The sequence below is a fragment of the Monodon monoceros genome, unplaced genomic scaffold, assembly GCF_005190385.1.
Source record: "Monodon monoceros isolate NGI ecotype Baffin Bay Population unplaced genomic scaffold, NGI_Narwhal_1 Super_Scaffold_18, whole genome shotgun sequence".
Lineage (NCBI taxonomy): Eukaryota > Metazoa > Chordata > Mammalia > Artiodactyla > Monodontidae > Monodon > Monodon monoceros.
In genome coordinates this window covers 148503787-148521777 of record NW_021703774.1, presented here as the reverse complement: position 1 = coordinate 148521777, position 17991 = coordinate 148503787, and the positions used below count along the sequence as shown (strand labels likewise).

At 41.6% G+C, this 17991-nt stretch overlaps 1 protein-coding gene across 1 annotated transcript in view; it reads left to right on the top strand.

Moving 5' to 3' along the window:
* Window positions 1-3087: 3087 nt before the first annotated feature.
* The window catches only part of SMAP2 (small ArfGAP2), a 47553-nt gene continuing 32649 nt past the window's right edge, over window positions 3088-17991 (top strand). The window contains exon 1 of the mRNA XM_029228384.1: window positions 3088-3593. Within this exon, the coding sequence (XP_029084217.1) occupies window positions 3491-3593 (103 nt within the window). The 5' untranslated portion in view covers window positions 3088-3490. The remainder of the gene's footprint in view (window positions 3594-17991) is intronic.

Here is a 17991-nt window from a genome sequence, read left to right as displayed (position 1 = left end):
GAAAAATTCAAGACTTCAAAAACAAATATATGTCCTTGGGGAGAGGAGAAGTTTGCTTTGGCCATATTCTCAGACCCTGGGATATGCATTCACTTTCCTCTGCTTTTTTTTTTTTTTGCCACGCCACCTAGGATCTTAGTTCCCCGATCAGGGATCGAACCCATGCACCCTGCAATGGAAGCATGGAGTCCTAACCACTGGACCACCAGGGAATTCTCTCCTCTGTTATTATTAATAATAATAATAACAATAATAATAATAGCAGCTAATACTTGATGTATCAGTTGGGATAGGCTCCGTTATGCCTGGGGGTAAACAAAATTCAGTGGCTTAACACAAAGAAAGCTAATTTCTTGCTCATGCTACATATCCTTTATGGGTTGGCAGCGGGCTCTCACTTATTAGCTACTCAGGAATTTAGGATAATAGAGCAACCACTGTTATGGACTGAATGTTTACGTCCATAATTCCCCAAATTCATATGTTGAGATCCTGCCCCCTAACGTGATTGTATTAGGAAGTTCTGCCTTTGGAAATTGATTAGGTCATAAGGGTGGAGTCCTTATGAATGGGATTAGTGCCTTTATGAAGGGACCCCAGAGAGCTCTATAGCCCCTTCCACCACGTGAAGACACAGTGCTAAGTCCCCTGCTGTGAACCAGGAAGCGGGCTCTCACAGAATCTTTTGGTGCCTTGATCTTGTACTTCCCAGTCTCCAGAACTGTGAGAAATAAATTTCTGTTTATAAGCCACCCAGTCTATGGTATTCTGTTATGGTACTAAGACAACCACCATCTTGAACGTTGATGGTTTCCATGCCAGAGGGAAAAAGAATCTGAGAAGTCTCAAAGCAGTAAATAAATGCTTCAGGCATGAAGTGACACATATCCTTTCTGCTCAAACTCATTGGCCACATCCAACCTGAAATAAAACCCTACCATGCACCCAGAAGGCAGAAAGCCAGAGATACTTAGTGAAGAGCATTAATTGTCTATCGCTCACTGAGTGCCAAAAGCTATTCTAAATATATTACAGGCATTACCTCAGTTCAGCTTCACAAAAATCCTATGAAATAGGTGGATTTAATATCATTATCATACACATTTTACACAGAGAGGTTAAGTTACATGATAAAAGTCATACAGATAGTAAGTGGTAAAGCTCTTTTAAAGCTTTAAAAGATTTAAATCCAGTCATTCTGGTCCCATAGTCTGTGTGCTTAACCACCAGACTAGGCAATCTCTCTCTAGATGGGAAATTTTGAGAAGGATTGTCATATATCATGGAGAGCCACTAAAGGGTTTTTAATCAGGAGAGCTAGTCAACCAGATTTGCCATTTAGAAAGCTCTCTCCGAAGAGTGGGGTGAAGGATCAAATTAACTAAGGTTAGACTATAAGGCAAGAAGGCTATTTGCATAGTGCAGGGATGAAGATGAGGAGAATTTGAACAAAGGCACAATGATCACAATTAACTGGGTAATCTTGAGCCTTTCTTTCATCAACTTGAGACTCTGTTTCATAATTTTTTGAAAAATGATTATGTTAATACCTATCCTGATGGGGTTTTCTGAGGATTATAATATATAACATAAGCAAAAACTCTGATAGTACTAAGGCTCTTGAATCATAGAGATCTAGGTTAAAAATCCCAGCTCTACTACTCCCTAGATGAAGGAGTTTATTTTTCTAACTCTCAGTTTGCTCCTTTGTAAAATATGTGTTAAAATAAGAAAATTTAAGTAAGTTAAAGTAAGGGAAATTATTACAAATGGGATATAGGTTGAGAAAATTAGCTTAGGAGGAAGGCAGAATTCCTTCTAGAGAAAGAACTGAGAGTTTAGGAAAAATACCTTAATGAACTTTTTTGTTTATGAAAGTCAAATCTCCTCAGGCATGGCTTAGAAGGAAAGAGCTTTAGACAGAGAATCAAATTGTGTTGATTGATAAAGTAATAGAAAATTTTAGTTTTTCTCTGATGAAAGTTTTCAGGGCATCCTGATGTTTTGGGGAAAGTAAAGAGATGGAGGAGAGTTTGCCTAGAGATAAGATAACTCTGAGCATCTGGTCTTACCAGCTTCCCTGATCCATTCTTCCCATAGCAGCAGTGACCTTTTAAAACCACTAATTGAATCATGTTGTTCGCCTTCCCCGCAGGACAGTGCCTGATACTTAGAAGTTTCTCAGTAACAATCTGCTAAACGAATGAATGAATGGAATGAGTGAACAAAAACATTTGCCAGATGGCAGGTGGGTCCCTAAAGAAAAGGACAGCCATTGAGAAATTCTGTACTTACTACACTCTGTAGTGAGGGTGGCTTTGGACAATGGTGTTTAATAATCATTTTAAAGTAGTTACCTCTTCTTTTACTGTAATTACCCCTCCTCTCCACCCCACCTCCCCAAATAACCTTCAGTAAAGGTCTGCTGCACGAAACTGCACTATTTGGGGAGGACTGAGGAATGAAACAAGAAAGTGTCTAGGCACCAGGCAAAACAATGCCCAAAGATGTCAGTAATCACAAGAGGAGACCTAATGAACAGGGGGACCAGGAATTCAGCAGGAGCATGCATTCCAAGTGAGAGGTAACCAGAATCCTCTGAAAAGCTGGGGAGGTTGTGATGTCCTCTTATCCTGGGTTAGGAGGTTGGGCCCTTCTATTTGGCTGTTGAAGGAAAGAATAAGCTGGAGGACTTTGGAGTATTCACAACCACCACGTTACATAAGGATGGTAAATATTTAACTCGTAGAGAGGTTTTGGGATTATATTGGGATAATGCATATAAGGCGCTTAGCACAGCGCCTGGCACATAGTAAGAGCTCAGCTAATGTTAATTGTTGTTTCCCTTCGCTTGCCTCTACTCTCTCCACTCGCTTTCCTCCGGCTCCATTCATTCTTTTCCAAGGACATGCAGGGGGCGGGCCCACTTCCCCTCCGCCCCACCCAAGCTCCGCCCCTCACTTCTGCCCCGATTGGTTCCTGAGAGGCGGAGCGGAGGGAAGAGCCCAGTCCGAAGCGGTGGGGGCGGGGCGCATGCGCGGGCTGGGAGGGGTGGAGGAGGAGAGGAAGAGCTGCCGGAAGTAGGCGGCAGAGGTGGTGGCAGGGCTGGCAGCAGCTGCCAGGGAAACCGAGGCGCGGGACGCGCGGCTCACAGACAGGCAGGCCTGGGAGTCGTCTCTGCGCCCGGCACGCAGGAGGCCTGAGCGCCCCCTTTGCCTGGCCTGAGGGTCCCTGCCTGGTCCGGCAGCCTCGTCGGGACCCGGGTCTTTCCCTAAGCCCGCCAGGGGGCGCCGCGCTGAGGGGCTGCAGAGTGGGGGGCGGGCGCGGCTGACCCGAGAAGGGGTGCCGGGCCGGGCGGTGGGAGAGGGCTCTTCCCCGCTCAGGAGGTGCCCCTGGGCGGGGGACCAGGAGTCCTCACCTCTGGACTGAGGCAGGGGTTTCTGGGGGCGAGGAGGGCGCGTCGCCCTCTGCCCCCGCCGGCACCCTGGCCATGACGGGCAAATCGGTGAAGGACGTGGATCGGTACCAGGCGGTCCTAGCCAACCTGCTGCTGGAGGAGGATAACAAGTTTTGTGCGGACTGCCAGTCTAAAGGTAGCGCATCCCTCCTGGCGGGCGAGGGGTCCAGCCTCCGGGCGGCGCGGGGGAGGCGGCCTGTGTGGTGAGGGGGCGGTCTCTGGAGCTTAGGTGGCCCGGATCATCTAAATGGTAACGCGTGCTACCGTTGCTGATGAGGCTGCTAGGTGTTCTGCGGCGCCGGGATTGGTGTGGGGAGAGATTGGGAGGGCGAGTGTGTGTGGTTGGGGGGTGGGGCGGTGGTGGTGTGGGTGGAAGTGGCGTGGTGTGTGCAGGTGAGAATGTCTGTATTTCAGGGCTCTGAATGAGCTCTGGGCCGACTGTCAGTCCAGAGACAGCCCAGAGCTCGCAGCCTTCCGCTTCCAAAGCTGGGGGCGAACTGCGGTGGTGCGCGCGAGGGTGGGGGTGGGGGCGGGGAGAAGCGAGATGACGGGGAGGAAAACTGCTTAAATGATTTTTAAAGGTGGTGAGCGTCGCTGCCTGCTATTTGGTTAGCAGTTGCATCTGTCATTTTACAGCCTTGCTGAGATCTGACAGAGCGCTTAGGTGGCTTTCCTCTTTCTGGATGTGTGGAGGGGGGAACTGCCTTATGCAGTGACACAGTGCGGACTTCTAGACAGCCTAGCCCTGGCTTGTGGAGTGTGTTGGAGGCCTGATGTGTGTGTGGTGGCAGAAACTAGCAGACTGTGTCTGTAGTGCAGGATTGGTTTAATCAGTGCGGAGGAGGAAGCAAGGGATACATCGAATTTGTTGCTTTCATGGCCATCACCCTTCTAAAGGTGAAATATGACCATTGTAGATTGGCAGAGCCATTTAGTCTTTGTTTTCTGTGCCCTCAAAGATTCATGATTTGATACAATTACAAATCAGTATGCTACGAAAGCTTGGTTATTAGTGAAATATTTGCACTCGAAATTGATAGATTATAAATATTTTGTTTCCTTATTTTCTTTCTGAATTCTTTGGAATATAAATTGGAGAAGTTGGGAAAATTCTTTTTGGTTTGGGTAGAAAGGGATATATTTTGGGAGCTATTGTTAATTTACTTTTGTTCATAATGCAGTGAATTTGCCTGGATTGTTTGCCATATAGCATGTTGGGCGTATAGTACACAACAAAGGTTCAAATGTAATTGTATTTATCAATATTGAGAAAGGAAGTATATGCTTAATTGACGCTTTCACTTAATTACCTTTTATTTTAGAGAAGTAAGGTTTTGTTTTTGTTTTTTGTTTGTTTTTATTTTTGGCTGCGTTGGGTCTTCGTTGCTGCACACGGGCTTTTCTCCGGTTGCGGCAAGCTGGGGCTACTCTTCGTTGCGGTGCGCGGGCTTCTCATTGTGGTGGCTTCTCTTGCTGGGAGCATGTTCTCTAGGCACGTGAGCTTCAGTAGTTGTGGCACACGGGCTCAGCAGTTGTGGCTCGCGGGCTCTAGAGCGCAGCCTCAGTAGTTGTGGTGCACAGGCTTAGTTGCTCCATGGCATGTGGGATCTTCCCAGACCAGGGCTCGAACCCGTGTCCCCTGCATTGGCAGGCGGATTCTTAACCACTGCGCCACCAGGGAAGTCCGAGAAGTAAGGTTATTTAAGGAGAACAGGAGACAGATACTTTAATTTGGACACCTCGTATTATATTTTAGTACCCTTTACCAATGGATAAATGGCATGTGCCATTAGGAAAGCAGGTCCCCAGACTTCTCTCCTGAATTTTTGCATTGGCAATAATTCATTTTAAAAAGTACTTTAGAATCAATTTACGTTGAGTAAGTTAGTTTCTTATAGTTGACTCTTGTGAGATCTTGTGCTAGATCTATTGGAAGATTCAGTTTAAAATTTAAGAGTATATCTCTTGGTTTTACTCAAATTCCCTTGTGTCCTCAGTTGACAGATCTTGAGTCACAGTGAAGCAACCTACTGGAGTGAGCATGGCTACATTTGGGGAGTCAGATGCCATTCTGATAATTAGTACCACCCCCATCCCCTATTTTGCATACCACTCTTATACTTACTCATATTCCTATAAAATATAACATATGGAAGAGAGGTTGATTCATCACTTCTTCCTCCAAATTTTCCGTTGCTCTTTATCAACAGAATTACTGGGGATCAGGTAATAAAACATTAGTCAATTCATTCTTAATGAGAGCTAGTAACTGCTGGTTTGTAAACTTTATTAACTGCTCTTGATAGTAGAATTCTGGTTTCTGAAACAATTTCTTTTCACAAATTAGCTTTACATTTTGGCTTGGTGGCTTCAGTGACTCGGCCATTGTATTAAAAAGGAGATGACGATGTGTCAGTCATCTTTCAGTTAAGACATTTGTTGTGGCCTCAGTTTATCCAGTTTGTGAATTAACTAGCCCCTTCCACTCTTTCAACTCCTTTTACTCATTTTCCCTCTCCTTTTTCCTGATTTTAGTTGTTGTAATCATCATGTGGACAAATGTCAGACCATGGAAGGAAGAGACACTTGCATCTGTAGATTAAGTTAGCTGTTAAGCTCTGGTAAAAATAAATAATAATAATACACTTAGTGGGAGGAGGAATTTTAAAGCTGTAAGCTAAAATGAGGTTTGTACTTGAGTATTTATCTGTAGGTCTCATGTCCTTTCTTCCTTAGAAAACTGAGAGCTTAATTGTATAGGACCTGGTGAGTGACTGCTTGCTAATCCATTAATATAAAATCAGATGATGTAGCCCTGAACTGCAGACCTTTGAGCAGGTATTTTTGTAATGTTCCAAAATAACTCTGGCAATAAATCTTTTTAAAAAAAATCTTAAACTGATTTAAGAATGATATTACCTTTAGATATGTAATTTGAACATCAGAATAGAGAATAAACATGTGTTCTCTTTGTATGGTACAAGTTTTGTTGGTCCTGGGGTTTTTTAACTCTCTTGAGCGTAAGACTCACCAGTTTCCGGTACCTCTAAGGCACTGAAATAATTTCTGTGTGGGAACGGAGGCTGCTTTGGTATTGCCTTTAAAAAAATGCTGTGACTTGCTTTAGGCTGAAAGATGTGGTTTCATCACCCAAAACCCTTAAGTTATTGTGACCTTTAGGGTAAAATTTTGGACTGACTTAAGCTGTGGAAGAACAGAGGACAAACATACTGGAAATTTCAGATATGTTAATGGTTAATTCCATCTAGTTGAGGCCAGGTCCCGTTTTTGGATAGACCCTTGGTGGGGTTATACTGGTCTAAGGTTTAGTCTTTAGCTCTGCAGTTGCATATTTTATCAGTGTGCCTGGAATAACCCCTAATCAGCCTCGTCAAAGACTGGTTTAGGACTTCCCTGGTGGCACAGTGGTTAAGAATCTGCCTTCCAATGCAGGGGACACGGGCTTGAGCCCTGGTCCAGGAAGATCCCACATGCCGCGGAACAACAAAAGACTTGTTTAAACTGGACACTATCTTATTTACGATGAAAGGATCTACCTTTCTGATGACCTGAATACTTATATACACTGTTGGGACACTCCTTTCTCAGTATCAAGATTAGTGAAAAATTGAGAGCTGTTTAATGAGCAAAGAATTAGAATGGAAGAAGTTTGATGGTCTTGAGGAATACTTACTTCTAACTGTGAAATACCACATGGAATTCTGGAGTCTGACAAAAACTTTGTAATACCTTTTTACTTCTCTGTTCTTCTGCTACATCCCATTTCTGAAATGTTTCACTTTGAATCACCTAACCATTGCCTTTGTTCCAACTCCCATTATGTATTCTTAAATTTCAATTCACTCTTTGCAAAACCACTTTCATGTGGTTCAAAATTCAAAAAGTTCAAAAGGGAATATGTACAGTGAAAAGTTGTGTTCCTGTCCCTGATCCCTTAGCCATCATTTTCCAGTGCTTCTGCAAGTTACCACTGTTAGTAATTTCTTATGTGACTTTTAAGAGATAGTATATGCATGGACAAAAAAACTACATTTAAATATATTTCTTTTCAGTGTTTTTATGCAAATAGTAGCATGTTACCCACAGTTCATGGCACCTGGCATTTTTCAGTCCACAGTATAACGTGGAGGGCATGGAGGTTCCCTCTCCATGCACATTAAAGAGCGTCCCCATTCTTTCAGGGTATTTCGTTGAAAGATATGCGTAAGTGATTTGGAAACAGCTACTCTCATTGAAGTCATCTTAGAAAGTGTCCTAGGCCCATCCATAGCACAGGTAGGCTCACCTTTCAGGTGGCAAAGAATCAGAGCTGTAGACTTTTGATGTTGGAACATACAGTTAAACTCCATTACTCTGATTATTTTAGCTTTGTGACCTTCAGCACACTACCTTTCTCAGTTTAATTTTCCTCATTTGAAAAATAAAAATGCGTCGTAAACTAAAGTGTTACACAAATGTAGGCATTATTTATTATTACCATTGCTGAACTTGTTTATTTTATCTTGATTTTATTCATTTCACTTTCAGACTTTATTCCCTTAAATACTCTAGTTACTGGAAGCCACAGTTAGAATGACTCACTGAATAACTCACCAAATAAAAAACCACCTAGTTTTTAAGCCAAAACCATTTCCTATAGGACTTTATGGTACCCTTGAGGATGGTCTCTGGAAGTTTCCTGACTCTTCAAAGCGGTATGAAAGGTTAGACCAGGGAATCTTTCTGTAGACATTTTTTTTTAATATTAGTCCCAAATTTTAACTCTGGTAAATTAATCTCTAGCTTTGCTTTACTTTTGTTTTCTGTCAATAGCTAAATCATTGCTTGTTAAATATCATTCCTTAGAAATGAACATTCCTATCAATTTTTAATTATTTTAGCTGTATCTGTGGCACCTCTTAAGAGATTTTTTTAAATTGCATCAGATCTGGACAACAGAAGGAATTTTCCTTCCATTTCTGGTTGTTAAATACCCTTCTTCAGCCAAAATCAAATAACTTTCTGGCTTTTTACCTTAACTCTGACGGTTGTAGTCAGGTTGACACAGTTTTACTGAAAGTAATTTATAAAAGTCCCCATTAGGTTGTCTTTTTTTTTTTTTCCATTTGAAACATGAATTATTTTATTTACATTACTCTTTAGTTCAACAAATTTTAACAATATTTAAAAATTATCTAAATTCATAAAAGTAGTTCATAAATTTCAACATTTAATTATTATGTACATACTAGGTTGTCTTTTAATATTAACTTGTTAAACCTGTTCCCTGGGAGATACTTTCCTATTCGTTCTCCTTGCCATTATCCAGTGGCAGTGGGATAGATAGTACAAAATGCCTTATCTTTTAAGAACTCTTTGCAAGCCTGAGAGTACAATCCCACACTATATATATTCATTCAGAAAATAGTTCTTAAGCACCTGCTTTGTGCCAGACACTGTACCAAGACATGTAGATTAAAAGATAGGGCCTTTGGTTTCAAGGATTTTATAGTCTAATGGGCAAGCAGATGTGTAAGCAGATACATGATGCAATGTAGTAATTATCATTGTAGGATTGCGTACAGGGAGAAATGAAAGCATTGAAGAGAGCAAGAAAGTCTGCCTAGGAAGTCATGGCTCAGAGAGACAAGTAGGCTATGTCTTGAATGATGAGCATGACTTTGTCAGGTGAATTTAGGGCATTCCAGGCAGAGGAAGCAGAATGTGCAGTAGCCAAGATGTGCTGTACCGTGTGTGTGTGTGTGAGATTCTTTAGTATATTCTCACTACATGTTGGGGATTGGCAAGGGATAAGGTAGGCAGAGACCCATAAGGTTAAAATCCTAGCTCTGTAGTTGACTTGCTGTATGGCATTGAGATTTTGAATATGCTTTAGACTCCCTGTTGTGTAAGAAGCCCCTAGTATTGGAAGCCCACCTGCTACTCAAATGGAATTATAAGTATTGCAAACATGAAATGTTCTCTAACTGCTGAGTAGTAAGGAAGGTCTGAGTATTGTGCCCACTAGATCTCCATGGAAGTGCACCCTCATGAGTACATTAAACTATCTTAGAGAAGCCTAGTGAAATGTCAGCAGTAGATGTCATGCCATTTCTGGAGTTGATGACGTTGAATTTTGAGGCTGAGCATGCTCTCATACTCAAGCAGTCTAAGAGTGTTGAATATTTGAGTGTGCCCTTGGTTGTTCAGGGCTTAGGATGTCTAAACAGGCAGTTGCAGCCACATCTCTCAGTATACCTTTCAACAAATCTATTGCTTTTAAATAAATCAGAAAATTTCCTTCTTTCTGCATTTTTCATCTGATGTCATTATGGTATGTAGGTGGCAGCTTTCTTGGGCACAGTTGTCTATATTACTGTTCACCACATGAGTCATTGTCGGTTTCTGTTCTGCCTGAAAATTCCATCTTGGAAATAATGTCATGCAGCTGGAGACCACAACACGTTACTCATTATGAACATTGCAGCTGGCTTTGTATGTTATGTTGAAAGCTACCTGTGCCATAAGGAAGAGATAAAGTGACTTATTAAGTGGACTCAGACTCAATTCCTCCAAATGATATCCCCTGTGAAAAAGATGTCCAACAAGAATCTGCATAAAACACAAATGTGTTTTACATTCTAAGCATACAGTGCCTAACTTTTGTCATTGTGTCTGCTTAAATCCTTATCACAGTTATACTTCTGTTTGAGCAAGTGGCCAGTTTAAGTAGATACTAACTTTGAAGAAGTTCTGTGTTGGCCCCTGGAGTGTGACAGTTCAGCATACCACATTGAAAAGGTAGGAACCAAGTCTATGTAGAGTAGAACCCCTTAAAGTTAATTCACTTTTACCAAATTCCTCTATTGTTAAAGAAATATTCCTCTGCTAGTTAACTTCTTAAAATTGTAACTTGCTACAGTTAACACATCCACTAGAATGTAAGCTCCATGAGGGCAGGGGTTTTGTGCCTGTTTTGTTCACTATAGTATTCCTGGCACCTAGAACAATGGTTGGCACAGGTCAGGCTGTCAGTAAGTATTTGTTTGAACAGTATAAATCCTTTGTTTCTTATTAGAAGAAATCCTTTATAAGTTATGTGAATGTTTGTGTAATTCTTAGGAAATCTAAGTTTTAAAATATATTTTAAAGGTAGGGACCCTTCAGAGAAACAGAAAGCACTGTAGGTAGTACAAGCAGAGGGAATTTAATATGGAATAGTTTCCATAGGTGATACAAGAGCCAAGAAGGTCAATGGGGTGGTGAGACAACCCAGAGATTGGCAACACCTGGGAGCTCCCAGGCCCCTAAGGAAATTAGAAGGTGCTGGTGTCACCAAAGGCTAGAAGCCTGAGCCATCTGCTGTGAGCTAGAAGCCTGGAAGGAAGAGCTGTCTGGTGGCAGCTGGAACTCGGACCAAGTAAGATAGAGAGCATTACCCTGGCTTCCCTCCTTCTCCTGCCTTTCCTCATCAGTGCCTCCCATTGGTGGAACTTACTCATAAATCAGTTGGCAAGGGAGCCTGGGGGTTGTAGTTCCCTGTGATAGTGTAGAGCAAGGGGAGGATCCAAGCTGAGACAGGCAAAGGCACAAAGGCACTTAAATCTCCAAGATGTAATTCTTTCTCCTTGTAAGTAAACAGTTATTTTGGACAAGCAATAAGAAGGGTTTTCAGGTAGATAACCTCTTGTGCTTCAAAAGGATCTAGGATCTTAACTGTTGCCAGAACAGTAATTAGTCCTGGGAAGTAATGTAACTTTGTATAGTCATGTAACAAGTAATGTAAGTTTTATATAGGCATTGCCTATATAATTAGGATGTGCGGATTCTGTGGAATCTGTATTTGACTTTTGGTCTCCACCAGGACAATTTATCGTTTGGTTACTCAGAAAATAAGTTCCCACCCTGTTAATTCTGGGAAGCCTTAAGCATGATGTGTATGCACTGAGCTTGTCCCATCTACAACTAAAAGCTTTGAGTAACAAAGTAACACTTAAGATGTACAAAGAGAGTTTTGAGGATTGCAGCCTTAAAACCTGGTACAGATTAGACTTTCCTTGATAGTTAAGGAAGTTTTCCTTGTGCCACGTATTTTTTTAAATAGTTTGATCTGTTTGCCCGTTCTGCCCGCCCCCTGATTCAGTCCGGTTACCACTGGGTGAGAGAGGTAAGATCACTGGGCATACTATCTTCTATACTGAACCTGAAAAATAAAAAATATTTTGTCTTATTTGGAAGGTTGCTGCTGCTCCATTTAAAGACAAAGCTTCTCAAGTTATGGCTACTAGTTTTCTCCTTGATTATAAAGTGTTTAATGAGTTACGTGATACAAGTTTAGCACTTTCTAGAAGTGCTTTTTTTGTCAATCAGGTCACCTGCCTTTGGGCGCCTGCCACGTTAATGGAATTGGTGGAACTATGCCAACAAGGGTTTTCAGTGGAGTGTGAGTATGTTTGCTTTAGGGTTATTTTCCACAGAAGCTATGGATAAGGAACCTTCATTGAGTAAAGTTACCAACGGTAAAAAAAAAAAAAAAATTGCATAGGTTTCATTGTTTTTCTGTTTTCTCCAAAAATTAATTTCCTCTTAGCAGGTACTCCTATAATTCGCAGATGTGATTGAAATGTAATTTGGTATTGTAAAAAGCGTATCAGCCTGCTTCCCAGAGTACCAGTTGTTCCCATGCAGTCCATTTTACCTTAAGAGGTACATCTATGCGTTTTTGAAGCCTCATGTTTAATAATTACAATATTTCACTACTGTATTTGACTTTTCCATTTTCCAAACTTTCTCCTTCCCTACCCCACTCTTCTGGATCCTATATTTCCCCACAGGCTTTGTGGATGCTGGTCCATTGATGGCTGAACTGCAGGTCCCTTCCCAGTGAAAAACCCCAGAGATGAGCCAAATCTGCCTTCATCTGTGGCCATCCATCAGTGTAAGGTTGCCCTGGAGGTTGTCTTCAGTTTGTCCACCACTCCCCTTGACCCCCATGCTCCCTCCTGTGTGGCTGAAACGCCCTGGAATCCCACCTTTGTAACATATTGCTGGGATTTTATTATTGCTGCTCGTTTTCATTTTCAAGTAACGTTAAGTAGTTTTCTGACCATTTTTGTTGACTGTAGCCCTCTTTTCCCCATTTGTATATTTCCTATGGGTATTCTGGTTTGATTTTTACATACCTGTAGGATATGGTTTATTTAGAAAGTACTGGACTTCATAAGCCCACTTGGAAAATGCTCTGTTGATCCTTATTTAATTTCAAGTCAAAACTTTCAAAAAGAAATGTCTTAATCGGAAACAATGAGAACTGGATCCCTCAGGCTTCATGTCATTTCTCCTCACCCAAAAAACAAATGTGTAACTTACTCATTTTATCATGTGTTGAAAATAGTAGAGCAAATACAGGAGGAAGAGAGCTGACCTACTGTCAGCTGTAGCTGATAAGCCTGTCCCAGCACAGAGATGTGAGAAAATAGAGCACCTTTTCTTTTCCTCTATTGCAAATAGCCATACTGCCTTTCACAGCAGTTGCTAGTGATGGGAAGACCATAAATCCCCATGCCTCTATCTCAGAGCTTATACCTTTAGATGTGAGTTTACATGTTAATCCTACAATGTTACTTCCTGAAGTGCACACGGAGTAAGTTTTAACTTCTTCCTCTTTTCTTGTCTTAGTGTAAGTCCCCTCTGTGTGTGTGTGTGTGTATTTAGAAATGAGATCTCTAGTGTTTCAAGCCTTGAGTTAAAAACTTTGTCTTAATATTGTTTAGACGGTTTTTGTTCTAATGCCTTCGAAAAATAATTTCGTACAGAATTTTCCATGTGAACTGGTAATATCATATGCTGGAGAGGGAAGGGGCATTGGTGTCTTTTCTTGTTGATACTTTACCACTTGGGTTATAACTGACCCAAGCCCTCTGATGAGAAATAGGAAGGAAACTCCCTGTTCTTATCATGGTGCTTGTGTTCAAAATAGCTGGCAACAACGGACCTAATGGAAACCAGTTTGTGTGACGGCTGATTTGAAAAAGAAAGAAAGAAAAGATTCAGGCTCTTCTGCTGTGCTGAAAGCATTTTTATTGAAATAATAGCTGTAAGGACTGGGGACTTTGTCTCTCTGAAGGTAGATGTGAGGGGTTGGGTTGGAGGAACTGTTTCAGACCGAGGAGAATTTTGAGCAAAGGTCTTTCGTAGAGTGTGAGTGCTATTATTAACGTTACTAGCTTTTATGTGAGAGAAAGGAAGCATCATTAAATACAACATTGGAATCAGGAAGATTCCAAATCACCTCCTCTGAGCATTCTGACTTGGTTTTGAGCCTAGTCTGTGAATAGGCACCAGGCACAAGTGACTCAAATCAAGGGCAGAGTAAAAATAAGGCTCAGTTTCATTAGACTTCTTATGCATATAAGGGGAAAAAAGGGACTTCCTTGGCGGTCCAGTGGTTAAGACTCCTCGCTTCCACTGCAGGGGGCGGGGGGTTGATCCCCAGTCGTGGAACTAAGATCCCACATGCTGGATGACCAAAAGGAAAAAAGAAAAAAAAAAAATTTGTTACCATAGGAACAGACTCCCAGACCAGTTGTGCTTATTAGCTAAACATCATTAAATGCTTTTCTTTAAAGAACAAAAACTTTATTTTTTCTCATTATGAAAGTTATTCATATTTGTGATGAAAATCATTGGAAAGTATGAAAAAGTATGATGCAGAAGGTATTTCATATAATCCTTATCACCCATTTTTTATTTCAGCTTATACTATTATAATTTTGTATCATTATTGTTTTGCTTAACATTTATCATAAGCATTTTTCATGACATTAAAAACACTTAAATGCCTTTATTGTATTCCACTGTTTGAATATATCATTACTTAACTCTTGCCCAATTGTTGGACCCTTGGGTCTTAATTTTTCAGTGTTATAAGATAATGAGACATTGTGAATTTTTGTGTTGCTGTGAGACTAATGGGTTATTTATGTGTTCAGAGTTGAGTAGTTATGTGGGCCCTCTAATTTTAAGGAGTTGTCAGGGAGCCCTCTGGGTTGAGCCCATGTAGGGATGGCCTTGCCGTGGGGGCAGTTCATTTTGAACTGCCTCATGGCAGTGGACATTTGAGACAAGGAGCACAGAGAGCTGGGGAGAATCCAGGCTTGACCGTAAGGAACAGATTTATGGGACGTGATCACAGCAAGATGGGCCAAGATATATTCTTATATCTCACATGCAATTTCCACGTTATATACTTGATATGTGGAAATACTGTTGGGCCGTTGATCAGCATCTTATGTTGTTCGTACAGGCCTCCTTCACTTAAACTCAGTCCACTGAGAAGGAGGGTTAGAAGCCCCACATTGGTGGAAAGGGGAATAACAGCTACTGTGTTTTGTTTTTGTTTTACAAAGCTTTCCTTAGACTGTGAATTCCATGAGGAGAGGGACTGAGTCCCGTGTTTTCCTGTTAGCTAAAGCACAGCATCGGGTACATAGTGTCTGTGTCTCCGTCGTGAACGCTATTCTAGTTATGCGTGTTCAGATCATAATCTTGTTTAGTTTTTTGAAAGTCACCCTCGTACTCTTAACTCAGATATTTGAAGCTCTGTGACGTTGCAGGAAGCCGAGCAGGTGAATCTCAAGGTTGCTCTGTGGCAGTTGCTTCTGTGCACCATCTCTTTTGTGTGCTCTGGCATCTGTACCACCTTGAAAGCTGGAGCCAGTCACAGAGCTGGTATTCTGCCCTTTCCGCAGGAGGTCTCAGTGAGACACACCATTTTAGGGGAAATGGAGCAGGGAGTGTAAAACGGGAGGCTGAAATAGCAGTCCTTTAGCCTTTTTGTGGGCTGGGAGTAAATATTTAGACACTGTCCTCAGCTGCTGTAGAGATTAATCATAACCTTGCAACACTTTTAGAAGCTCCCCTTGTTCCTGCTGGAACAGGTTTGTCTAATTTGAAGAACCTTGCTTTGGCTCTTTCGAAGCCGCGATTTTTTTCCCCAAGAGACCTGCTCTGAGTTCCTCTGCGTAATGTCCCCTTTGCAGGAACTTTCTATCCACACGGCTGGCATCTTTGCGCCGCCCACTTGCACCATACCTTCCGACCCGTACCTCATTATACCCAATTCTGAAACACCTGGCTTTTGAAACATAGTGAATATCTTCTTTTGAAAGGGCAAATCTCCACTTTTTGCTCTGCTCCCTTAAGCCAGGGCTGTTTTGATGATTAACATTCCGCGTGTCCCTGGACTAACCATCTGTATTTTGGTCCCAGAATTCATTTCTATTCTGCTGTTTCTGTAGAGATGAAAGTTCTCTAGCTTTTGGATACGGTTGTGATTCAGTTAAACTCTCACTGGTTTTCCATCTGTTTGCCATTGGTTGGGGCTCCTCTGATGTGTTGGGAAAGCTGCACACCGTCGTGGAAGGAAGAAGTTCACATGTCTGTGGTCTTGTACAAGAGTTCATTTGCTGACTCGGAAGGTTTTGTGTAAAGCCTCTCTCTGCCTGTGTGAAAAGCACGAGCTCCCCTTCAAACAAGTGAAAAATGAGTTCTGCCTGGCTTCTTGTTCTTCGCTCTCCTCCACTCCTGGGCTTCCTCTGAGGAAGAGGAACGTGGCTGGGAAGGGGTGTGGATGAGCCTTCACACACAAGCTCAGGCCTTGGGCTTTCCAGCAGCAGAGAATGTGTGTGAGAGAAGAGAAAAGAACCCCTGAAGAATAGGATATCAATTTAGGGACTATTATTGAGCATCTACTATGTATAACACACATTTGGGGTGTAGAAAGATGATTCTCATTCCAGTCCAGCTGATGATTTCTTCTATGAACTTGGGTAAATGACTTGACCTCCCCGGGCCTTAGATTCTCCAGCTGTGCTTGGAATAGATAATCCTTAAGGTTCTTTCCAGTTTTGGAATTCTGTATCAAAATGTTTATCTCTCTGTTACAGAACAAGAGAAACAGCTTTTCCACAGGATTGGCATATTCTTATATCTCACACGCTTCAAACTAAGTGGCTTCAACATGGTTTCTCAGCACTATTGATGTTTCGGATACTTCTTTGTTGAGAGGTTGTCCTGTATAGGAGGTAAAGCAGCATCCTTGGCCTCACCTACTAGATGCCAGTAGCACCCCAACTTTCTGCCAGTTGTGACAACTAAAAATGTCTCCAGACATTGACATTGCCACTTGGGGGGAAAATTCCTTCAGTTGAGAAGCACAGCTCTAAAGAAAGAAGAGTGGTACTGTTTGAATGTGGCTATTTTTAATATCTATTTTCATATTGGTTCTCTGCTGCTTATTACTTGTCCTGGGGTTGGAGGATGAAGAGCAATCTCATTGGTCAAGAGCTCTATCACCTTTCTTTGGTAGCTTCTTCTAAAGATATGCCTCCCCTCAGTGGGCAGGCTTTCTTTGCATCTTCAGTATTTTTTTCAGAATATGAGAAGCTATTGGTTGTTGCAAAGAGGAAGCTAAGGCTTTAACGGGAAGTAACTTAAAAAACATAAAGAACTAAATGTCCCCAGGGAGTGAAGACAATAACTTCTAGCGAATCGAGTTAAACATCTGTTTCCTGAAGTGAGGTCATGAGTGATAGGAAATTAGTTTAATTATAATGTCAAGTTTTGAAATATCAGGTCCACCTGGCCGACTTTGAAATAATTGCCCAGCTGTTAGCTCAGCAATCCATCTCTACACACCTCCAACCCCCAGCCTGATGAAAGCCATTGAGGTAGTGATTGAAATGTTCTAGCTCTCTTATAAGATCTGGGTTTTATCCTTATGCTTTTGCTACAAAATGTTGGGTTTATTTTATTTAAAAAAATTTTTAACCATTTTTTTGAAGTATAGTTAGTTTACAACATTGTGTTAGTTTCAGGTGTACAGCAAACTGATTCAGTTATATATATATATATGTATATATATATTCTTTTTCAGATTCTTTTCCATTATAGGTTATTAAAAGATATTGAATATAGTTCCCTGTGCTATACAGTAGGTCCTTGTTGTTTATCTATCTTATATATAGTAGTGTGTATATGTTAATCCCAGAGTCCTAATTTATCTCTCCCCCACCCCCAAAATGTTCTTTTTAGGTTGAATTACTTTACATTGTCCCCAGTGTCATCTTTTTCTTTTTTTTTTTTCTTTTTTTTTTGTCATCTTTTTCTCATCTCTTCTCAATCCACATTCTGGACTGGGTTGGGTGCAGAATGATGCTCTTTGCTGATTGGGGTAGAGTGTGTTCTATGAGCATCCTTGCTGGGATGCTCTGGGATCCCAGAGCCATGACTGAGACACTTGAGCCTGTGTCAGTCTCTATCCCTCAGTCCTGGCAGGCTCCGTGTTCTATTCCAGCTGAGCCTTTGCCGGAGTAATTGGCCACATGGAGCCTTCAAGCCAAACAATTGTTTGTACTGAGATAGTCTCACTGTTTGGCTCCTAATGAAATAATCTCCTTCCTGCCCCCAGTGAAAGCAGCTATTTTTTATTTCCTCCCTCCCCTTTTCAGAGAAGCCATGCCTCAGCTACCACT